Raw genomic sequence first — 25,871 nt, forward strand, 5'->3', positions numbered from 1 at the left:
GTGTATCATGAAGATGCCCTCTGGCATTACAATTGGACATTCCAGGAGTCCCAATGGGAAACAACTTTTGATATTGATGCTACATGTACACTTTGGCGTCAGTATACGACGCTCCAGGAGCACCGCCGTATGATGCCATGGGAATGACTTTATATACACACAAAAACTGCATTCAGGGTAAGTATACATTAAGAGACAACATCAGTTAAGCGTTAGACAAAGTGATGCTTTTTGACGCCTCTGGAATGAGAATCTACTGATTTATATTGCGCACAAACGGTTTGCTTGGGTTTGAACAGTTGTAATAGTTTTGACTGCAGCAGCCATTTTGGTCCCTTTGTTAAAGACATTTTCTGCCATTTTTGTGCCTGGCAAAAATGGGGTAGGTGCAATTTCAACAGGTGTCTGCTGCCATGGGGGCGCTTTTTCAACAAATGGTCCTGTGCAGGTTGGAGATGTAGCAGCTTCTTGTTATTGCAACCATGATCCCTTAAAAAACTCTTATTGTAAATTTAAGTTATACAAATACAGTGTACCCCAGCTTTAAATGTTAAACAATGTCCACAGTGTGATACGAGGTTCTAGTATGTAAGTGAAATCTAACTCCTACTGAGTGTATATCACTTGTTTGCTCCAAAGCACATGCTAAAAAACAAAGCAGATGTTAATGAGGCTCATGGCAGTTCTAAAAACATTATACACAGATAACAGTAAAGCTTTAGACTCCAGCCCGAGCACCCTTGCACAGTCCATAGCAAAAAGGTAGAACATCAATAATACAGCCTCTTGTTCGCACTGAAAGTGAATTACTGTTCAGGGAGAAAAGGATCCACCGAGCTCCAAGTGATGCATATTGACTTTATGCAGAAAGTAACTTCTCTGTGCATACTGAATGTACTGCATGTACTGCAGTTCACAAGGGTTTTGTGTGCTCAATATAAATTTGCAAGCTTTATAGCGAATACCACTGTGTTGTGGAAAACTATACCTGGATGTGAAAACTGTTTCCCCAAGGTGCTCTAGAGATATTTTCTCAAATTCCAAAACACTGAAACTTTTTAATTCTCCGCCATGAAATATAGAAAAAGCCTCCACATGTTCCACACCAGCTCTCAAATGAAATTTTCAGGCGTACTCCATTAAATTCGATATAGTGCTCACATGAGGATGCTGACCTTTGTTGCCGGCTTGATGATAAAACAAAAAAGGTCGTGCCATTTTCAGCACTCAAATGCAATAGCAACTGAGAAGATGAATTTAATGTCCACAACTAAAAGCAAGGGAACAATAACAACAAGTTATTAATATTACACGACTGATCTTTAAAAGCACAGTTTAACCACCTCAAATAATATTGCAATTGCATGCAGGTTTGGTTGTATTTTATCATATCCAAATCTTGCAGAGTATTTTATAGCTTTCAATGTTGGCCATTAATTAAAGTTCAAAAAAATTCAAACTGTCATTTATTTTAAACGTGTAATTACTTTCGATAAAGCACAAAAACCAACAGTTCAGAGTGGCAATCTACAATAATTATAGTCCACAACCTTTGGATACAACCCCCTCTAACAAACACACACACACGACTGTCACACTATCGACTCAAGCACAGCTCCAGCTTGTGTGTGGTTAGGTTAACAGAAAACATGCACTTTGATTAAGGTTTGAGGAAGAAAATGGTTTTGAGCCAAACTAACATGTGTCTGAAATCACTGTTAAGTTTTTGTCTTTCCTAACCAAGTGCTACAATTGCCGAAAAAAACTCTATAAGTAAATAATTAAAACTTTATAGTAACAAAAAATGACGTTTTGGTGGAAAGAAAAAATACATTGTCTTGAAATATGTGCAACTTACTATTAACATGAATTAACAACATTCTGTATCCTTATTATGTTAACAGAATTATTTACATGACATTTCCAAAAATAGGTTAAATGTAGTTGCAGTTGAGCTGTACTGTATAGAAATTGACTGTATATATAGATTGAAGTTCCCCAGTTTATAGAATTTTGCCTCTGCATTGCTGTTTGTCTACACTTTCATTCACTATGAACAATATTAGAGAGCTATGAACTAGAACCCTTAATGATTTTTGCAAAATTAAAAACAAAGGCAAAAACTACACTTCCCATGATATTAATCTCCTTTATCTTTCCTCATTTACTTTGTAACTGTCTTTGCACAAGCAAATTATATCAAATGTGATAATGTACTGCTCCACTTACATGGAGATTGACAGAGTAATCCTCATCTGTGTTTTCATCTGTGTCCTGTGTGCTCATCAAGATTCAGTCTGTCAAGTTGGTGACATTCATGGAACATATGAGAAATTGTGGGGAGAAGAGGAAAAGGGTGTTTAAAATTTCAGTGGAATCTGACTTCATTTGGAAAGGGATACTGTAGCTTCATGGTCAGTAAACAATCCTACATCATTAAAAGCAACACAAAAAGAAAAGAAAAAAGCAAAGCAGACACATGAAAAGTGTCTTTGGGTTGTTAATACAAAGGATTTGCTGCTCGCCATCAGCCCACTTACTGTACAAGCAAAGAGCAAACACATATTGAAATAGTAGCAGCTCCTTGGATCAATGTGTACAGTGGGAAACATGCCGACGTACTGTAAACACATGGCATCACATGGCAACCCTACCACGGCAACTTTGCTTCTTGTTAAACTACATGGAAAAGTTGTTGTTGAACTTTTTCACCTCCATGTTTGTGACACAGCACTAGCACTAGTTTGAACGAAAGAACACACCATTAGTCTGGTTTTGAGAGGACTTCATGTTCACACTGTGGTCCAGATAAATCTCATAAACTAAAAGCTCAAATGGCTGCTTCTGGTATTTCTTATGCTTTGATTTGGTTAAAAAACTAAGATGAAGGTAAAAAAAACTTCACAGACTGGAAAAAGGAACTAAAGATTTCTGTCTAATTAAAGAAGATATCTCATACTTTCCCAACTTTGGCGATGTCTTGCATTTTGGAAACCTAATTGGCTGCAATAAAAAATGCAGTTTACTTGAAATTTGAATCAATCTTAAACGAACACTATACCTTATAATACAGTCTTTTTTTTTGCAGTTCTTATTGTGTCTCTATCGGCAAGTAGACTGCACTAAACGTAACGTGACCCTGAGCCCTCTGAGAATGGCAACACCACTTAAAATAAGCCCAAAAGATGCAAGAAGCTGTCCAGTTTCCCACGCATAGTCATAGCCATGCTGATTTCTGTTCTTCAAAATAGGATGGATTTCCTTTTTGGCCGCTGCTTTTCTTTTTACTGGCATTATTGGTGCACTCACTATAAGATACTAAGTAATCACCATAAATTACTGGTTCCATTACAACCTGTCTGACGGCCTTCACTGAAGATACTCTTTTGGAATCGTTGTCAACAGCTCCAGTGCCTTTTAAGAAACCATCAATTACTTTGTTAAGTTGGCTGCGCTGTTGATATAAGGGAACCAATTGCCAGAGTTACTATAAAAAGGCAGAGGAACATTAGTCCATAAGTCACTGTGCCTTCTTCCGAGCCTAAAGAACAGAAAAGTCACATCTCATGCAAAGCTACTGGGGCCCCCAGAAGCACAAGAATGGACAGTATCAACACAGACAATTACTATAAATCAAATCTTAGTAGAGGTGGTCTATACAGACCTAAAACTACATCATGATATTTGACAATAGAACAATTCAACAACTTTTAACACAACTCATATCGGTCAAAAGAAAAATGATAAGCCTGGATATTATCAAGTACTAAACAAAATAAACACGTTAAGTAGGCTGAAAAATAGCATTTGAGTAAAATGTTTCTTTCAGAGCAGTATCTAAAAAAAAATCCATATTTTGTGTTTGCTGATGTGATTGTAACATTAGCTGTTTGCTATGCGTGTTCGGTTGTTTCTGTGAGATGTCCACATTGTGGTCAATATCACAATACTGATGAAAGGACATAATTTTCATGGTGAGGAATTATCATCAGATGTCATGGACAGTGCAATTTGGCACAGTTTTTTCCATAACAACACAGTGCACAGAATTATGAGAACCAGCAAAAAAATTATTTCAGGGACATGCAAATAGAGATAAATGAGATACCTTCTAAAGGCTAATAAAATTTCAGAATGTCTTCACACAAAGATTAATACATATTGAAGTGCAGACAGCGACAAAGAGAAATGAAACAGTGTATAAAATACATTAGAAAATGTCATTATATAGTCATTATAAAATGACTTGGCTTAAAAAAATGTATAACGTGCATATTTTAGATTAGACCAAAGTGGAATATTATATAATCGCAGCTTGTCTGATTGTAAAAGTGTCTAAATACCTAAATATTTCTGGGAATAGTCATTGAAATCAAACACAACAATAGCAGAGTTTTGAATATGTTCACTTATTGTAAAATGGAAAGTAGTTACTGATCCCTGGTAAGCTGTAAGCACTTTTCTGATAGGACTTCACTTTGATGTTTTCTCCTTGACTTGTCGCTGACTCCTTGTCGCTTCGGATAAAAGCGTCTGCTAAATGACTAAATGTAAATGTAATGTCAATGTAAGCTTTCACAGTCCTTATTACGCCAAATAGCTGCCTAATGTCCTACAGTGTGGCTAAAGATCAGTAAGTTTCTCTTAGGGACTGGTAACAGCCGCCTGGAGACTTCCACCATTCTCCTGGACTCTAATGACTCACTCTTCTGTGAGCGGTAATAAGCACGTCTGGTCACCTTATTACCTCTCACCCAGACCTTCGAAGTCTGTCAACATGTAAGGGTAACACTGGGCAACCTGGTATCGCATGTTTGATCCCTAGAGTCGGGGTCATTTGACTAGTGTGATCGCTTCTTTCCATGCTCAGGTACAGTATGCTGAGTCGAGCCTTAAAGATGCGGCCTCGGTTGAGTTGGACTCAGGCACAGTAGGGATCAGTGCGATCATCTAGTTTGTGAATGAGCTAAAATTCGGTCATGGGTTCGTCCTCTTAACGTAAATACGGTCAGGTTAAAGTTAGTTGGCGAGTGGATGTTCATAGCTCTCTGTCAGAAAGTGTCAAAAATAGAAGTAAATCACGCAGGGTCCCTGCTCAAGCCTGAAGGAGACACTATATCCAGAGCCACTGATGAAAAGCTCAGCAAAGCTTTACACACAGAAGATAATCATCAGTCTATTCAATTATAATGAAAAATTGTTCGAATTCAAAAAAATTCAAAGCTCTGTACTGATAAATACCTGTGAAGTCCCAGTCGTACATATCACCTGTGTATAGTTCTGCTTGCTCCTGTGTCTATCGTTAAGTTACAAAGTCAAATCAAGACAAAGCACTTCATAAAACACATTGTCACTTATTGTAAACAAAAAACAATATACAGTTAATGTTATAGTAGTAGATATGGTCAGCATGAGAAATCTCTGACTGATCTGTTTTTGTCATTCATCCATCATAGAAAACAAGTCTGTGTGGATGGCAGTTGTGTTTTGGGTGAGGACGTTATTGGAGGGAAAGGCAATGTCTGTCTTTTATTCCATGTGATTTAGAATTTCATCATCTGTGTTGACTTTGCAGGTCTCTCAACTCCCTTTGTTTATATGTCTACACAGAGTTCAAGAAACATGTCAAACAATATTTAGAGGTTTATCGGGATATTGTTAGGAACGCAGGTGGTGTACTGTTTATATTTTGTTAGTATGATTGGAGAAATGTTGATTTCTAATAGTCGCTATCACCATTCACTGTAGCAGCCACTGTTCAAATAGGCTCATTTCAAATATATTTACAGATAAAACAGACTACAGATATGTTTTTTCCGGGGATGCAGGTGCTGTTTTTCTCCCATAAAATTATACGTCAAATATTTGCTTGTTTTTTTTCTGAAATACCCAGGTGGGCTAAACTGAGAAAAAGCAGAATAAGATTGTGTCTATTTTTTCCCCTTTGTTTTCAACATTGCATCTGTGACTCTCCACTTGCTTTCACTTTCCACTTAGCTTGTTTGTTCTTTCATCAGCATTTCAGCCTGGAGGTGGAACAATGGAATATGAACTCATCTCATATGAAAATGGAATAAATGGGTTTTAAGACTAGTCTATTAGAATTAAAATTCTGCAAACATGACAAGCAAAGTTGGGGGAGAACAGCTTTCCAACTTTTATAATGACAGCCCTAAAACAAGCAGAGCTGTTGTAGTAACTAACTATAAAATTCATTTATATCTTGACATGCAAACAATGTCAAAATCAACAACTTCAAACCCACAAATACACCTAAAGTAAAAAAAAAGACAGATAATATTCACAGTAACATAGGGACAGAACATAAAACACCAGGTACAACAAACACATATGATTACAACCACTAGGCCACTTTGATGTCTGAAGATGAAGTGTGAAGCTTAGTGGCTTCGTTGGTGGAAACCACAACATTTCAGTCATTTGCAAAACATGACATTCAGAAAGCAAAACAAAAGAAAAAAAAAAAACATCATGTCACAAAACAACATTTTAGAAAACACAACAAAAGAGAAAGAAAATCACAAAAGAAAAATATTTCACAAAACACGACAACAAAAGAAATAATCATGTCAAAAACAACATTTGAGAAAATCCATTTAGGATAAACAGAACATGTAGAACACTAATTGTCCCTGACTGAACAGAACTCAGTAGCCACCAGTGTTGTCCGTTCCTGTCCTATAAGCCATAATGTGAAATGTTGTTTTTGATCTACGGGCCCAAAAGACTAAAATACAAAAGTCTGCAATAATTTGTACTGACAAGGCCATTACAAGATGCAAATACATAAAAGGTCCGGGGAATCCTGCAGTTTTATTTATTTATTTTTTATCAAGCTCAATTACCTCTAGATTCAGATCTGGTCAGATAATGGCATGTTATCCAATGTACACACAGGTGAAGCTTCAACAGCATTCTCCAACACCTTGTAACCGGAGTTTCCTTCACTCCCATTGTAAAAGATCCATTTAAGCAGCTGAAGTCTATATACCGTAGGCTACTACAGTTGTATGCAAAAGTTTAGGCACCCCTGACAATGTCCACTATTTTCATTTATAAATATTTTATAATCATTTTGATCTATCAAATAACTGGAAGGAAGGATACAGTAATATTTCAGTAATAAAATGAAGTTATTTGGATTAACAGAAAATGCGCAATATGCATCAAAACGAAATTAGACAGGTGCATAAATTTGGGCACCCTTGTCATTTTGTTGATTTGAATACCTGTAACTACTTAGCACTGATTAATTTGAACACACAATTGGTTTGGTGACTTATTAAGCCTTGCACTTCATAGATGGTGCATCCCATCATGAGAAAAGGTATTTAAGGTGGCCATAATGTTGTGGCCAACATTATGGTTTAGGGGAATGCTACAAAAAGTTATTGCAGAGATATAAGCTGTCAGTGTCCAATGTGAGGAACATACACTGAAAAAAGTGAAACAGCTTTGTCATTCATTTAAAGTATGTTTCTACACTGAATTGATCCAAATTTTTTATTTTTCCATTTGAACCTGTTTTTCTAATTCGCTTCAAAGTAACCAGCACCAGTCCTGGTAAAACTTGCAGTGATTCCGTTTACTCAAAGGACATTTCTACTTCAGAGCAAAGGATTTACAAGTCACATGACCTCATGACGTAGCGCCAGCTCGCTTCGAAAGAATCTTTTGACCGCCATTATTTTTTCGCTCGCATGCAAAGAGAGTGTGCTGCACAAGAAAACTCCTGTTCAACAAGGTAAGATGTTAATCTTATTTTCAGACTTTAAGGTAAATAGCTTTTGCATTGTCAAATTTATGATAAGTGTCATGGACTACACACCAACTTCATATGCTGTACCTAACGGTGTGCTTGTTAGCCAGTATTAACTAGCTAAGCTCACGTTTAACTTTTCCCAAACCCATAAGAAAAGTTGGCAAAACTGCTAAACTAAACTTTATATTAGCTACATTTAGGTAATGCAGGCCAAAGATATCAAAAAAAATAGTTATGTGGTGAAAATACAATATAAATACTTGTGACATGCTAGCAGCATGCTTGTGGGCTACGGGGCTCATCTTCGTGTGTAACCTTAAGAACTATACTGTTGGGCCATTTACTTGCGCTACCTGTATTATATTAGTATTTCATATGGTAACTTTTTTCGGGGGGGGGTTACCCGTGGTACTGTTTAAAGCCAGTGCTTATACTACTCCGTCTCAACCTGTGTTTGCCAGAGGGCGGGGGTTCCTCCGTCAGGTGCGCGCACACACACTCAGGTGGAGCCATGAAGGAGTGGAGGAGAGAGTCAATGTATGTGGATACTTTTTCTGAAGACAAATGTCGATATTATTTCAAGTGCTCTGTCTCTGGTGACTAGGAATCAATTTATTACAACTTACATTTCACCTCTTTACCATCGGTGAGGTGACGTTACAGTCGTAAAATGGCAGAGGTTAAACGTATTTTGCAGCCTGCCTGTGTTTGCGCCGAGCAGTGCTGTGAACCGCGGTCGGTCGAACGCAGCCGGCTTGGTGCAAATGCACTGTTCGGAAAAGCTGTCCGCCTGAACAGCTAATAGTCCAAGGTAACCCCGATAAGACCTGGCTGATTGAGAATCGTCACCGACATAAGACTTCTCGATGTGATAAGCACATTGCATGTCCTATGACGTGTTCACAATAAAAGCACAACGTTGTTTCGCTAGGGTAAAGCTTTTATTGTGAAGCAGCTACAGCACTTAAGGCTTGGTTTGTATTAGCAGTAACTTAACACAGCTCTTACTCGGCTGATAGCGATAAATATAAAATATGACTGACTCCTCAAATTACAATACAATACTCAAAAGCAGGCACACAGGAAGAAAATAGAATTAAGATAGGCTAAAAAAGGTATACAATTTACTCTCAACTAAGAAATGCAAAAACTAAACATGACACCTCACGTTTTTTTAAATTCATTTACCGTTGGAAGGCTTTTCCCTCAGGGACTACTGTTTAAGCCATACTTCACAATTTGGTAAGTCTAGAAATGCACAACCATGAACATGTACATGTAAATTTTAATAAGAAGTTATATAACCAAAATTAAAATACATTAAGTTATAGGACTAAACCTGATCATGAGCAGATAATAATTAAGGTTAAATATGGAATAATGTTATTTATTTGCCTTGATTGGATGGGGTACAAGAGTATGAAATTGGGAGGTAATATAGGTTCACATCAGTTTTATTTAAAAGTGAGAACTTAACAAGATTAGGAATACTGTAGCAGTGCAGTGTGCCTAGGTTGCCCTTGGTTTAGTCTGTAAAATGTCAGAAAATTGTGATAGCCATGCAATTGTCCTATAGCCCAATGTGACATCTTTTAAAATGTTCTTTGACTTGTGTTTTAATCAATCCTAAAGTCAAGAATGTTGGAAATGTTTGTTTAAAATAATAGGATTAATCACAAGTTAAAATAGTTTGGATGAATACTCTTTTGATCAACTAATGAATTACTCAACTGTTTCCTGCAGCTGTAGTGAGACAGACACGGGATTTTGAATGTTTAATAAATTTGCCAACAGTTTATTTCTAAAAAATTATAATTGATTCAGTTCAGATTCAGTTTAAAGATCAAATTCTTTGTTCTTTCCTAGTCTCCTGATGAATGTGGAAGTGCAAAGACTGTGGTACGTCACTTTCAAGAAGATCTGAGCTTCTTAAACATTACAGGCTTGAACACAGACACTATGGACGTCGCAATCCCTATCCATGCACCTATTTCAACTGTCCATGCACTTGTAAGACTTGGAATGCACTTTTGACTCATCTTTCAAGATGTATCATATCAATGTCTATTGTGTAGTTACAATCAACTTTAAAAAAATATTTTGAACACATAGCACAGCATCTAAAAAAACGAGACTGTTGATTGTGTGTTTGAAGGGTATTCATACAAAACAAATATTTATGGTTCATTTCGGACTCATAGAAGTAGAAAACATAAAGACTTCTCAGTAAATAACTTAAAGTCTGGAATACTTGAGAGACAGTGTTCAAGCGTTGGTCATTCCACTGACAGTCATTCTTCTGACACTATTGAGATTGAGTGTGAGGCATTAGATGATAATTTAAGAACAGATGAAGTGGCAGATTCTAGCTTTGATGTTCTGAATTCAAATGACTTGCCATGCAGTATTGAGCTCAAAGTTGCCTCGCTGTTATTGAAGCTAGAACATATTTTTCTTGTTCCTAGTGTAGCCATCAGTGAGCTTTTACAAGAATTTGACTATTTAATAAGTACTGCTTCTGTTCCTCTTATTTATCAAACTATATATCATATATCAAAGAATCAAACTAATTGATTCTTATCAATTGTCTCATTCTTATAACAAGTATCTCATAATGGTACTTAAATACAGTACTCAAGTAAATGTATTTAATTACTTATCAGCTCTGAATTTGTAAATATAAATTAAACGTGGGTTATAGTTAAAAATATGCAATACAATTAATACTTGCATTAAAATTATTGTTTGTTTGTTTATTTATTTATTTTCCCAGATCCTTTGGATGTGCTGACATGGCAAAGAAAGGACCAGTGAAGTTGCGTGTTATTCTGAATCCTGATGATACCCAGAAGTTAATTCTGCCACAAGGAATTCCAGAGACAATGGAAGAGCTTATGAGTGAAGTCAGAAAAGTTTTTGGCTTAAGTGGGACTTTTAGGCTGCAGTACCAAGACTTTGGAGATGCACTAGTAAACCTGACAACAACTTCTGAGCTTGAGGATTTAGCCACTGTCAAGGTTATTCTGGTAACAGAAGACTCCAGGCAAACATTTGATCACTCTATCCATGATGAGTAAATTTCTGTTAATACAGATGACACAGAGCTTCTTTCCTCACCTTCTAGCTCAATTTCTATCAGAACACAAATGTGGCCAAGAGATTTTCCTATACCAACATTGTCCTATGACACTGAACTGCATCTAGAAAAGGGAAATGCAGCATACAGATCAAACATGACAAGGTTGGCACTTAGTTCAAAAATGAAATCAGATATTCTGGAAAAGGTAGCTGAAGAGATTTACAAGTTCAAAGCTTATCCAACAGATTCGGACTTTAGTGATGTTTCAGAAGCACTCATTAAGAAGCATCCATGCCTATCTGAACCTGGCTCATACAACGGCTGCTATGGGTGGAAACAGAGACTGAAAACCAAGATGGGCAACTACCGAACCCAACTTAAGGGCATTGGGTGTTTTGAGGTGCTTGCAAATTCACTAAAATCTAAACCTCTGGATGATGCATTGTCAGCAAAGAATGTAAAGAGACCAAGGCGAGGAGAGGCCAACCTCATTCCTGATATTCCAGTTGGAGAGACCCTAGGAAAATTGGAGGTTGAGAGACTTACACTTTTGAATGAAGTGAAGAAGCAAAACAATCGCATGGTGATAAAAGAGAAAATGGCCAAGATGTTTTAAATTCGAAGGCAAGAAATTGTCGGGAAGGAAATGGGAGTAGAGGAGTTAAAGGAGAGATGGCCGGCATTGTTTGGTGTGGATGAGGTAAGATGAAATGGTCAAAGACAAAAGGACTATTGTCATTTTGCAAAAGACTTTCAGAGTGTACTTAAGGTTACTGAAGTTTTACCAAGTAATTTTAAAATAACTAATAACTTAATTATAAGAATAGTTTAGTGGGTACCTGTACAAAGAATGTTGCTTTGGATGTCTACAGGATATTGTCGACAAACATCTTTTTTTTCTTCCTTTTTTTTAAGATCAATGCTGAATTTCTGAGAATTACAACAGTACCACTTCAAGCAAGATTCCTGGCTTCACTGGACAAGCACCACAACAAGCTCATAGAGATAATCAGAAAGAGAGGAGGGACTGTCAGAGAGAAGACCAGGGACATCCTTAAAGTTCTTGATCAGGTTTGTACTTGCTCAGTATATTGAAAAATTAGTTTCACAAGCATATTATCTATATACTCATATAACCCTTACAAAAGGTCTATGGGGAATGTTGGAAGTGAGACATAAAATGTCTACATATGTCCAGCACAGTACAGATTACAGTGCAGTTTATTTTATTCACGCATGTATCTTATTACAAGACTAATTTTTTTAAAGCCTTGGTGATTGCCACTGTACTATGTCTTCAGTGGCAATATGACAAAATGAACACTATGTGTAACAGTCTTGTACCGTGTTGGGAACCCACAGCCTGACAGGCAATGCACAAAATAAAGTTTGTTTGTTTGTTTGTTTTTTGTTTTTTTCCAAGCTTAAATTTTCAGGTACAATTCTCATTCTACGATTGTCAATGCAGTTGATTGACGGTTAATTGACCCATCTTCTCTCACTGTCTGTCTCACACACACACACACACACACACACAGACTGTACTGTGCCTGTCACTTGTATAATATGGTTACATTTATAAGAGTTGCTTGAGGAACCACCTAAAACTCTGTCCTTACACTCACTTGTGCATTTTCAGGTTAAATCGCTATATAGGACTTTATTTTATGGAGCATTACATGTCTATGGTTCAAAAGTGCATTTGTCAAAGTTGACAAAATGCTCAGAGTATGTCTTCTGACCCCTATCCACCACAACAATAAAACCACCAGGTGATGTTAATGCTGTAGATGATTGGTGTGTGTGTTTAATAAGGCTATGGGTAGTATGTTGGGTGAGGATTTTATTTAGAGATAAATGCAGGTAATGGGTCAGGTCCAGTACCGAGCTGTGCAATTATGGATTTGCAAAATTGGACCCTGATGACCCATCAGAGTCCTGGACCCCCCAGGACTGTGATGTCTAATATTGTTATTTTTCAGGCTGCATATTTGAACTAATTATTACACATTGTGTTTGTGCATGCATGTACCTAGAGTCTGGATGTGAATCTAAGAAGAGAGTGTCTACTGAAGTGCCTCATTGTATACTTGGGAGAAAATGTGGATCAACTCATTAAGGAATATCTGGTAAGTTTTTTGTAATCAATCACTTTAGCAAAAATTAATGTATATCGATGTGGTTGAATGCAAACCAGTGTATTCTGCACTGTGATGCTGTGCATACACAACACAACTTCAACAAAGGATCACATTTTTGCACTTACAAAGAGAACATTAAGTAGTTGATTTTTACATTTTTACATCACACACTAATTCATCAGATAGAATAATTTGTCTAATGTCTTCTATTTTATTAGGTTGTTCAAAAGGATGAAGCTGAATCAGAACTTGAGAGGTGCACCATGGCAGTGTTTGTTCTCAGGGAGAAAGATGATCTTCTCCAGCCACCGCAGGAAATCGGGATTGTGATTGAAGGTGTGGAAGTCATTAATGAGTTGCCGTCAGTGTTACATGCATGCGCTATATTATTTGGCCTCATCTATGCACTAAACTTGAGTTATCCAACTGAGCTTAAATACACCTTTGAATCACTGCAGAAAGTTATCATGGAGGTTGAGCCAAAGAAAATGTCACGCAGAGTGTGCAGTTTGAGTGTCAAGCTCTAAGCATGAAATAAATCATGACATTTGGATACATAAATTTTGTTCTGTTCTGTTGTAATGGCTGTATTCAAAATCAACATTTTCAGATAGTTGGAGGGGCTAGCAAATTTTAGATTTTACATTAGAGCTACAGTGTATAATTGAATGATAAATTTTGTAGCATTCTTGCTGATCTTAATTTCATTAACAAAATAGACAGGCCTTTATTTATTTTTATCTAAAAAAGAAGATAAAAAATTAATTGCTCATACAGTGTTTTACCAGCAACAAAAAAAAAAAGCCTTTTATTGACATTTCTCTTAACTTTGCTTTTGCAATATTTTAAATATCGCTAATAGTCCCTAATAATTTCACAAAGAATTACCACAGTTGAACAGTTTTAGCAATTGTTTATACAGTTCTATGCAGATTGAAGTACACATCTCACGTTTTTTTAACAATGGTGAGATGCACAAACTTGTTTTACTTCTCAAGTTTTAAGTAATGAAAACAGTTCTAGAAATGTATATTTCACTCCAAAGACCATAATTTACATCATACCTTTTTATTTAATTTTTGTAAATTCCTTATTTATTTTTAATGAACAAATGTTTGTGTTAATGTTATATAATACACTTGTGTTTCTGGGTATAAATTTCACATCAGCACAGTTTTGTTTGTTTCCATATTTAAGTATTATTTTTCTTACTGAAATTTTGTTGAACACAGAAAAGCTGTTGTGTATACATACAGGCTAATAAATGTCTTTTGGAGGACAAAGTCTTTTCAGTGTGATTTTTGTTCAGCAGTAAAATACATTTATCTGTAATAAGTGTTATAGTTTCACCTCAAGAAAAAAACAGCTTCACTGTAATAGAAAATCTTTGGCTGTTCCAATGTTAAAAAGTCACAAAGCAGAATATTTAACGGTTTTGATCTACACAAATTAATCTGATGGCTTAGGTGGAAGTATATTTTTGATTTGAGTACGGACAAGATATTGATTTAGGTAATATAATAATTTTTAATTTATTATGACTCATACTTTTAACTTGAGAAAATTTAGAAAAATTAGCCGTGACAAAATTAGAAGAAGATATATTGAGTTCTTCCAATGTAAAAGTTACACTTGTGTTTAATTATGAATGTGAGGTATTTCTAAAGTGAAATATTGGGTTGTTACAAAGTGAATAAATAGGTTTTTGACTTGTGTGGATGCAGGTTTTTGCTTTGGGGAAAAGTAAAATTATTATTAGCATTTAATCAAATTAATCGTTTCAATAAAAAGCAATAAAATTAGCTGTAACAAATTACAGCAATTTTTTTAGGTTGATCCAAAGTATCATTTTTTTCAGTGTAGTGGGGAAATGTTAGACCACAGGCACAGTTCTTATTAAGGCCAGAAGTGTCAGGCCACATAAAATATTGGAGAGGCAAAGGCGAAGGATGGTGAGAATGGTCAAAAACAGCCCACAGACCACCTCCAAAGACCTACAACATCAACTTGCTGCAGATGGTGTCACTGTGCATCGTTCAACAATTCAGTGCACTTTGCACAAGGAGAAGCTATATGGGAGAGTGATGCAAAAGAAGCCTTTTCTGCACACACGCCACAAACGGAGTCGCTTGAAGTATGCAAACGCACATTTGGACAAGTCAGCTTCATTTTGGAATAAGGTGCTGTGGACTGATGAAACAAAGATTGAGTTATTTGGTCATAACAAGGGGCATTATGCATGGCGGCAAAAGAACACAGCCTTCCAAGAAAAACACTCGCTACCCACAGTAAAACTTGGGCGAGGTTCCATCATGCTGTGGGGCCAGTGTCAGTACTGGGAATCTGGTTAAAGTTGAGGGTCGTATGGATTTCATTCAATGTCAGCAGATTCTTGAGAATAATGTTGAAGAATCAGTCACTAAGTTGCACAACAAGACAACGACCCAAAAAACTGATGACTGAATGTCATCGAAAATCTGTGGGGTGATTTGAAGTGGGCCATTCATGCTCGTAACCATCAAACCTAACTGAACTGAACTCTGGATGAATACATTCATCCACAATCCAGACACTCATTACAGGCTATGGGAAGCCTCTAGAGGCTGGGGACAGGGGTGCCTAAACTTTTGTATACAACTGTAACTCCAAGTAGAGTTCAGAGGTAGAGACAGCAAACTTATCAGTTCAAAGCCTGTGTGGGATCAAAGTGTGTGATTAACAGAACTCGTTTATACATTTTACGGCAGATATGGTTCTCTTTGTTATTCCTTTTATCATTCATTACAAGTTATGAATAACTGAAAGCAAAGACTTCATGCTACAATTCACAGATCAAAGCTTGGAATTACAACAAACCACCATGAAAGAACTGCTGCAGGTCAAAAAACATTTCTAAAAGCAATCATGGCACATGATGAAAAAATACTTTGGTGTGCTTATTAAATAGCACAAAACGAAGCATTTGGAAGCTATACAAAATGTTGTGAAACACAATGACTCTACACGATCTCATATTCTGACGCTCATTAGTGTTCAGTAGACAGGTTTTGGCATCTGACTGCCAAAAGCATTCATATTTATATGTTACCTATTTATAAGCAAATTCTAATGTGTTTACAACCGCAACATTTAAATGTGGAGAATTTGAAAACAAACTAATGGTGTAACAAACAAAGAGCCAAATAAAGATCAGCGCACGTTGTATCCTGTGTAGTAAATGATGGAATGGTTAGAAGAAAGTCTTAAGAATCACAACCTTCTAGAATGTGTCAATGCTGCCTGGGCTACCTGTGTGCATGTCCTACATACTACATGTCAACTTTAGATCGCTGAAGGCGAACTTCACCAATTTTAAGCTTCAAAGTCTGTTTCTAGGTACTGGGAAATCTCCTGATTAGGGGGTTAAACTACAGAGCTGTAAAGGCAAAAAAAAACAAACGAACAAAAAAAAAGAGTGGACTACATGCACACAGCAATTTGAGTGCTGGTAATGATAAAGTGCTAAAACATATTATACACATAACCACACATAAGCTTCCATAATATATATTTATATGACCAACGTTTCTATTGCTGCTGCTCGTTTTCAAGCAAGTGAAATATACTGTGAGAGTATGTTTTGTTTGTGCGTGTGTGTATCACACTTGATATCAAAGTAGTCACTGGTCTACGAACAGACAGATGGATATTTTTCACTTATTATACCTACTATGATATAAAAATGTTGCATAGTTCATATCATAATATGTCTTTTGACAGGTACTTGTACTTTTCCCACACAATTCTATTTGGTGCAACTATTACAAAAATCTATATATTCTCATTCCCTGGACTCATATGAAAAGAATACACTCATTGTACATATCAAGAGAAAAAAAACCCATTACATCCACATATAATAGTTTCTTCTTTGGGTCTACAAACCCCAGAAACCAGACTGCTAATTATAGATGTACTCTGATTTAATAAAGAAAAAAAACTACAGTGTAAGAGATGTTTAATTAGTTATTCATAATGTTGATGATCTTGTGTAAAGTCTGTAAGTGTTCAGTCACTAGGGCTTAAGAGTGGGGGTGTGAATTGGAATTAGTCCGATTCCACATATACCATCCGAGTGCTCCAAATTCTTTCTGAAACAATATGTGAAACAAGGCTGCAGATATCTGTATTGTACTGTTGTTTGCTAAAAACAAGATATCATTTCTCAGTTTTTTTGTTTTTTTTGTCCCTGTCTCCACCTAAGTCCACCTACCTTAATGCCTGTATGGATCATTTGTCGGTACACACTTTACACTAAACAAGAGTACAATACATTTACAATAAAATATAAAATCATGATGAAGACGGGTTTGAATGTGACTGCTAATAATACAGCCACACAATGCCACTGTTAGGCAGTTTGCACACAAAAGACTTAAAATGTTTTACTAGGGAACAAAGAAATAGAAATCCTGCCTTGACAATAGAAGTTCAGAATAAACAACAGAATTTGAAGCTCTGAAAAACAAACTGTCATTATTTGACATCGTGCTGTAGTCAGCTTGACTAACATTGTTTAACTTTTATTTTTAGATTGTTAGATTGTGCTTTGACCAAAGATGGTGTGAAACACAGAGTAATGTCTGTGTGCTAACAAGACTACATCAACTATGGTAAATCGAAAATTCAGCCTGCCATAATAGAAGGAGCCTTAAACAAGTATTTATTTGCATTGTTTGCACAAAATACACATTTAACATTTTATAATTTATTTAATATTTACACAGTTTCTAAATTAGAAACAAATGTCTCCTATATTCTTTCTGCTCCATACTCTTGGGCTAAATTTAAACTGGGCTTCTGGCCGTATTATTTCAAATGTAAATCTAACCCTTCTTGCAAAATATGCAAATCAGTCATGATTAATCGCCTTGTCACTAATCCTCACAGTGGATTCTTTTCTAGAGTGAAGGCTCCAATTTGCATATCTCGTTCTGCATCGACTCCTTTCTCATGGAAAGCTGGTAATTATGGTTCAAGCTTGGCCCACTGTTCTATTACTGTAGTGAGTAAATGTGACCTGCCCATTGAACATGGCCTCAGAAGAATTTTTCCCACCACATGCCCTCAGAATGTCTTTCAGAATGTCTTTTCTTACTGACAGATTGTGTACCTCCTTAAAAATGAATGGTCTGCTTGGTCTCAAATCTCCTGCTTGTAGTGAAAGTGGGTATGAAATATAATCTCTTACTTCACTTAATGCCAAAAGGTTAGTACAGCAGTACAGTATTTATTAAAATGTTAACATGCGTTAATATGCTGATGTAGTCAGAGCCAAGTCCCATTGTTTTCACTTCATTATGGATTTAATGTTTTTGTCTGTTTGAGAGATGGGTAACAGTCACTGACAGTCAAGGACATTTTCCAGTCAACACTGACATAATCAGAAATGTTTCAATGCATGTCACATACTGCAGCTAAGGTACACAAAAACAGTGTTGGGACTTCGTACACATTCCTAAATTGTCTTTAGCTGCCATTCGTATATTGTCTGCATTGTCCTGGAGCGTTACCAATAACTGTAATTTGATTGTGTGTGTAAGCAAACATGGCCAATAAAGCTGATTTTAAGGCTGATGCCAATCAAAGAACAGTGTGAATTGTATTATTTCAGTCATCCTACAACAACCTTTGAGGCTGAATCCATTTCATCAACCAAACTTTTCTTGGTTACTGGCACTGGCACAGGATGATGACGTGTCCATTGTTAATCTTGTTTTTACAATGATCTGATTGAATCATTTGGTTTTTCACCATCCACCTATCTACCCATCATCTTTAACCTCTCATCCTGTTCAGGGTTGTGGGGGCGCAGAGGTGGGTCCACCCTGGACAGGTCTCCAGTCTGTCTCAGGGCCAACACAGAGAGACATACACAGACAGACAACGATTCACACTCACATTCACACCACCTCCACTGAGAATTATGGAAAAATGAAATATATCACCCAGAGAAATAGTGGCTGATCTTATAAAATTAATTTTAGACAACAAAAAAGGTCTACAAGCACAGATGAACAATCCACACTGCAAACTCATGGAAATTATCCATGAGTAGAGGTAATTCATCTTTTTACTCAAACATCTTAGTACTTTTTCCATCACTCAGCCTCAGAAAGTAAATGACATTATTGTACCTTTACGGGCAAAACGGCTTCTCACTGGAGCGCTGCCCTTCAGACCGGGTACTTATTGTAGTAATAGCTGTATTCATTACTCAGCTCCTTGCCACTTGAGTGCACACACGTCATTGTTTTTCATTTAACTTAGTCAATGATAATTGCATTATTGAGTTGATAATTGTAATAGCAATGTGGATATTTCATATCCACAAATCTATTTAAAAACTGAAATTGTACCTCACCTCAGTAAATGAAACCTGCACTGTACCTTTTACTGCTTGGGAACAGACATGTACCTTTTTGGCCCTACATATAGTTACCATGAGGTCCAATATTTACCCCTAGGGAACATATTAGTAGAGTTTGTATTTTGGGGGACAGAAAGTGATGTATTTCTGAGAGTGCTGGCAACACTAGTGCTGCACCCTTCATATAAGGATCTTACCTGTTTCACATCATAAGCGAAGAGGACATATTTCAGGTCAGGGGAGACAGAATACTTGGCCACGTTGAAATTTATCTAGTGAAAAGTAGAGAGAAACAAGAATAAATACTTAAACTATATAACTGCTATTTATAACTGCTATATAATATGTATTTACATGGTGTGCAGGACTGGGATCTACTTACAAATGTTGTGTTTGTCAGGACAATCTCTGTTTCATTAGCTAGGATGTTGAACTTGATAACGTGGCCGTCACTGTTCCTGTAGATGACTTCAGAGTCTGTGTACAGAAAGACACAAAGACAAATGTATGAAATATATGTATTTTCAATTTTGGAACTTGCCCAGCAAAAATAATGGAATAAATGAAATAACCAAAGCAGTCGTTATTTGTTACTGTTTTAATTTTTTATTATCTTTTTGGAACTGCAAATATGCCATTAAAAACAGAAGCTTTCTCAGCCTCATTGTTCACTCAAATTAAATAACTGCAGAGACACAGCAGACAGCCAAACAGGCTTAGGTTTGAGAATGTAATGTGATTAACAGTGGGATTCGACTGCCTGGCAGTGAAATCTGACAAACACAAAGGAGAAGTCCTACATTTTTCATCTTCTACATAGCACAGTGTGTTGTGCATTAATGAGAAGAGCATTGTGTGGCGGAGCCAGGAAAACATCTTTTGTGCGGAGCTAGATTGCTTGGACGTGACTGCGTTGTTTGTTTTGTGTCAGAGCCAAACATTCAGAAATGTCGCCCACCTCAAATGTCATTGAATGGGGGGGGGGCTGTCAAGAACAATAATGCCTTTGTGTCAACATGGTGATATGCACACATGGATGCAGGCAGATGTGCAAATACTCACAGGTACTCAGGTTAAGGAACAGAAGAACAGCAAGAGCTAAGCATGACCATATCAAGCATGTCCATCTCTAACATTTTCTACCTGTTAGCTGGATTTGCTCAGGTTATGGAATTTACATGGTCATCTCTGGAGAGCTGTAAGAAAGGTTGTGATGGAGGAAAATTTCTAAAAATAAAATCTTAATTGCCTCATACAAGACATTTAAGAGAATTTTCTCTGCATTTTTCAATTTTCTCAAATTTTCTCAAAGTTACAAAGAAAATAACACATCACACTCTCATTTACCTTAAAATTTCACCTGAATGAATTCAGAGTTTAAACATGAGGCAAATTTGTATTTAATAAAAATATTCATTAGCCACAACATTTTAGTAAGCGCTGACCACGTTTCACAAGACCTTATATTTTGGAGGTACACAGACCAAGTCATCTTACTATCACAGCTTGACCCTTATTAAGGTCTCCAAGGTCCTTGCCTGTCTGTTCTGCTTCTAACACATCAACTTCAAGATCTGACTGTTCTTATGTCGCATCCCTGGACAAATTTAATCAATACTGTAATCAATGTTCCTGTACAACATATCAGCTATCATAATATTTTTTCTTTTATTCAAATATTTTTGAAGAATTCTTCCCCATTAATGTATTTATGCAGTCTTAATGTCATAAAATTGTCAAGGTTTTTGTAAAAGGACCCAAAAGCAACACAGTGACAGGGATGTGAGATACAAGTGACTTTTAATTGTAAACAGAACAAAAGGAGATGAATGAGTTAAACAAAGACTAGGCAGGGTAGACACAGAATACGACTTATTACATGGACCACAGACTCAAAAAATTTATGGGAAATGGGATAACTAATAAGGCTCCAATGAGGAGGACAGCTCAATGGAAACTAGACTAGAGAATGTACATGAGAAGGAATCAAGCAGGTGGGGAAATGGCATGACAAAAAAAAAAAAACGGCGATAAACAGCTAACAACATAAACAGTGAGACAGAGCTAAAGTAAAGGGGAAAAACAAACACCAAACCCCAGACCAAGATGCAGGTGATAAGAATCCACATGAACAGAGTTCTAGAGCTCAAAAGCCATAGATGCAATTAAAGTCCACATGAACAAAACCAGAAGACAGGGTGTTGCATGGGTAAGGAAAGGAAGTGAATGTGAGGGTCAAATCAGGATAAATATGTATATACACTGTACTGTATGCATTGTATATGTGATCTACACTGATTTGTTATGAGTGATATCTTAGGTAACAGTAAAAATTTCTCATGTGGAGTTGAACCTCAGCTGAAGTCAATCTTCCCATGCGTTTCTGAGCTTGAACTGAACGATGAGCTCTTTTTTTACTCCCAGAACGTATCTGGAGGGCAGTGCCAGGATCAGTCCAGGACTGACTGTGTAATGAGCTGCTGTCTTGGTAAATGAGGTGCTGAATACAGTAGGTGCAGCCTGTGGCTATAAACCCATCGAAAACAGCACAGGTGTGCACAATGAAATCGTATTAAGGTGTAGTCCTAACTGTTACACTGCTGTAAAAATAATACTGTAATCCAGCAGGATGAATACAATTAAACAAAATAGAAAAGTGAATAGTATTGGCCTGTGCTAGTATTTCTTTTGTTTGCATAATTGCAACCTAACATGGTAATTCTTTTAATTACCTTGCATGTCAATCATAGATTTAATCATCGCAGGCAGTGTGCAGAAACTCTATTGTTGAGGGCTGAAGACATTTAAAAATGAGAATGGTCAAAGACCATGTGAAATCATAATTACTTGTATCTCACTCTTGCATTGTATTGTTTGTTTAACAAATGCATTTTATGTAGTTTACACAGACTCTGGTTCTGATAGCACAGTGGCTACAGACTTCATGCAAGCAGGAACTGGACATGTGCGTTTCCTCATCAATAAACAGTACAACAAATATCGGCACAACATTTCTGGTTTACCTGGTTTGGATGTTTCCAACTTCATGAGCCTACTTCATTATTTAGTGCCTAAAACTAACCCTGATTTCTTTGTGCGTAATCCTAACCAAACTGCCGTTTGCACAGTTATGCATCATTTTTAAGTTTTTAGGGCAAAAAAAAAAAAAATATTGTGAATAAATACTGTGAAACTAGCAGCTTTGTTGGTGCCATTGTAAGACACTATATTCACACTTTCTTTTATTTTCAATTTCAAGAGATCCCTCTATTAACAAGTGGTTCTGTTGCTGTGATAACAGGGTAGTGACAAATATGATTTAAGTTGGAAGACTTCTTGTTATTACATTTAGGCACAAACTGAATTGGTTAGAGTAAGTAAAGGGCAGTAGTTTGGATTAAGCAACACTCACTGTTGGTTTAAAACAGGAAACAAAGTGGTCTTTAAAGCCCTATGTTCACCCATCCATCCTAACTGACCCCCTTCCTACAAAGACCCTGTCACTTTTAACTTTTGACCGTCACTCTTTGACTTGCCATATTTACTACAGCCACTAGATTTCACAAAGTTATCACATGTATGGATGATAAGAAACCTGCTGGCCTATTGGAAGACAGAAGGTGACCTACTGAACTGTAACTAAGAGCAACAACTCTGCTATCTGCTATAACAGCATACTGTGTATCTATGCATATCTACCACTAAAGTAGACAGTGAGCATTTACTGTAAAAGTATTGGTTATACAGTTATAATTGACAGAAAAGGTCTCAGTCCACACCAATCTGACCATAGATCACGACCAGCTGAAGCGCAAAAGGCCCATCAGTATTGTCAACTAAAGCTTAGTACATAAGAACTATTATTACAAACAACAAACAACCTTATCAATAGGATGAACTGCGCTGTACATCAGTATGAATATTATGGTTACATGAAATCTCATTCGAGCAAGGTGGTTTTGAAGCATGCATGTCTGCAATGTGCTTTTCCACTGTTCCACTGTTTCAATGACATTTTGCAAGATGTTAAGGTGAATTTTCCGAGATATCAGGAAAATATGATCAAGAGAAGACATTACACAGTCAGCCAGCAATGCAGTACTAGAGTGACAGTTGTATTCAATATTGAGTGATGTATGTGATTGTAGTTTCAATTAAATCATTGCATCACTGAACAGAATGGTTCATTTGGGTTCTTTACAGGATTTTTATAGAGTACTGATCTTACTTTGGTCTCTGGGTTTTCAGTGGAAACATTAGTGCAGGATGTGTTGCAGTGATTTTAAAGTTGTCTTAGTCACAGCAAATGTTTCTTCTGTTTGCTTTCAGGAATCACCTGATTTAGTTCATTAAAACCTGCCGATTTATTGTTTGTAGATGATTACAGACAATTTAAATTCTATTTAGGGCTGTTTATGGACTATTCTTTCATGTATTCACAGGCAATTTAATACTACATTTGACTTTTTTATAATACAGAGCACAGGTCCGTATTAAGAAGCAGTTTGGAGCATGAGCAGATGTTTACAGTTTTAACTATATATTCCCAGTCTATATCTTTCTTTCTCACAAGCACAGATGATCTAGCTACATGCTTGTTGCCCTGGACCTGATGCACCAAAGCATCCCCACACCAGACCAATAATGATGACAGTAGCAGTCTTTTGGTGGAATTTTGGGTTTGGTTTACACGAGGAGAGCTTACTTCCAAACAGTTTAACTTTTGACTCATCAGTCAAAAGTAGATAACCTTTAAGATCTGCGGATCATCAGGGTCCGTTGGTGGCAGAGTTTGGGGAGCCTTGTTGTTCTATTGGGTTAACACTGTTTTTTATTTTATGACTTAGTGAATAGGTTGTTACTGTGCTTCAAAACAAATTTTGGAAGGTCGGGCACTTCTGGGAAGTTCACTGTTGTTCCAAGTCATCTCCGTTTGTTGAGGCCCAGACTCACACTTCCCAGACCGATGCATTTCAGTTGGGATGTTTTTCATAACCTGTTTTATGTTAGATTTTGTTTGAAGATCTGAAACTGAATGATCGGATCGGTTTACTACGAGAGAAACACAAGAAAGTCAGGGCTCTAATATTTTCTAACAACACTGTATATAAATAGAATTGAATTCATTTTTTTTTTTTTTGATAGTAACATTAACAATGAGTAGCAGCATAGAAACAAACATACTATAGGAAAAAAACGTCATCATGTTAGAAGAGTCTGTTTCAATGAGCTTTTTGAAAGTGTGTCTCACTTGCAGTGTTAACAATGAGAATATACAGTAAATGTGTTTGTAGTCTGGTGTAGGGGTCATTTGTGGACTTGTCTGAGGTTATGCAGTGTCATCAGCACTGGCACAGCTTTACAAGGGAGCAAAGCTGTCTTTATTAAACTCTTGGCTAATCCCAAACAGCTGGCAAGGCTGCATTTGGATGTTACCCTGGCCCGTGAGGGATAGGTTTGTCCAGCTTGGTCACTTAAAAAAACAAAAACAAAACAAACAATGATTCATTAAAAATTCACGTGGATCTTGTAGAACAATAGATTATTTATAGAGCTAAGTGTATTATAGTTTTATAGGTCTGCAGCTGTGGTTTGCATGTTTTAAATTAAAGTAAACAGTGTGAAATCATCCAACAGTAACAAAAGAAAGAGCAAACTAATATGCCTGCAACAACGTTTGTCTCCAATTACTTCATTTTCAAAAGGACCCAAATCACTTTCATTTATGTCCAGTGGAGTTAAAGCTCCAATCACTGCTCAGTATGAAAGTAAACTAAATATTGGGAGTTGATATAAAGCAAGTCATTTCTGTGATCTTTAAAACATTACCATACTGTAGGTCTCTGCACTGCTCAGCACTTGTCTGCTTTAATAATGAAACATCTGTAGCTGAAAAAGAACAAGCTAAGACTCTAATGTATAAGTAATGTCCTACGTCTGTAACCTGATGAATAATGAAATGCTTCAGTTTTTTCCATCAGGCTTAACTGTGAACTGTAGGCAAACTCGTGCGGATTAAGTAATGGTCACTGTACGTGACCATTTTGTGCTGCTCTTAGGTGAACATGATAAAGCTCGGCCCAGCTCAATTTTAGGATGATGGCATTAAACTCTGTCCTCAGGTATCATCTTTGATGTTGTCAGACAAATGATAGAAGAAACAAGACTAAATTACAAATAATACATTGTCCTTGTTTTCGATGGAGGGTGGCATTAGTCATGATCAATGAGACCAGCTCTTCTCTTTGTATTTTGTACTTTGTACTCTCAATACTCAGTTCTGTGAGTCATCAAAGGGAAGATTTTTTCCTTGTGTGACAGGTTCACAATCACATAATGTGCAGCAGTACTGTAGCTTGGAAGAGGACGTAGGGCCTCATGTACGAAACACCTGTACTGAGTTCTTGATGATGTCATGCCTATGACTTATCCAACAGGAATAACTGAACACAGCTTGTT

At 36.7% G+C, this 25,871-nt stretch overlaps 2 protein-coding genes across 4 annotated transcripts in view; one reads left to right on the forward strand and one right to left on the reverse strand.

Annotated features, from left to right (window-relative positions):
• The window catches only part of LOC137133263 (inactive dipeptidyl peptidase 10-like), a 215,822-nt gene that overhangs the window by 36,132 nt on the left and 153,819 nt on the right, over positions 1–25,871 (reverse strand). For 2 of the 3 annotated variants that reach the window (XM_067516710.1, XM_067516711.1), the window contains exons 4-5: positions 19,795–19,889; positions 19,610–19,684 (exon numbers count right to left, since the gene is read on the reverse strand). In XM_067516710.1, coding sequence (XP_067372811.1) covers positions 19,610–19,684; positions 19,795–19,889 — 170 coding nt within the window. Of the gene's footprint in view, positions 1–2,229; positions 2,298–19,609; positions 19,685–19,794; positions 19,890–25,871 lie in introns of those variants that run through there. The other variant, XM_067516712.1, reaches the window with a different exon arrangement.
• On the forward strand, positions 7,565–14,305 carry LOC137133264 (uncharacterized). The gene is made up of 6 exons (XM_067516713.1): positions 7,565–7,765; positions 9,650–9,793; positions 10,557–11,562; positions 11,778–11,933; positions 12,899–12,991; positions 13,222–14,305. The coding sequence occupies exons 3-6, from the start codon at positions 11,509–11,511 to the stop codon at positions 13,528–13,530; spliced, it is 612 nt and encodes a 203-aa protein (XP_067372814.1). The 5' UTR covers positions 7,565–7,765; positions 9,650–9,793; positions 10,557–11,508; the 3' UTR covers positions 13,531–14,305.

This window comes from Channa argus, chromosome 9, assembly GCF_033026475.1.
Source record: "Channa argus isolate prfri chromosome 9, Channa argus male v1.0, whole genome shotgun sequence".
NCBI lineage: Eukaryota > Metazoa > Chordata > Actinopteri > Anabantiformes > Channidae > Channa > Channa argus.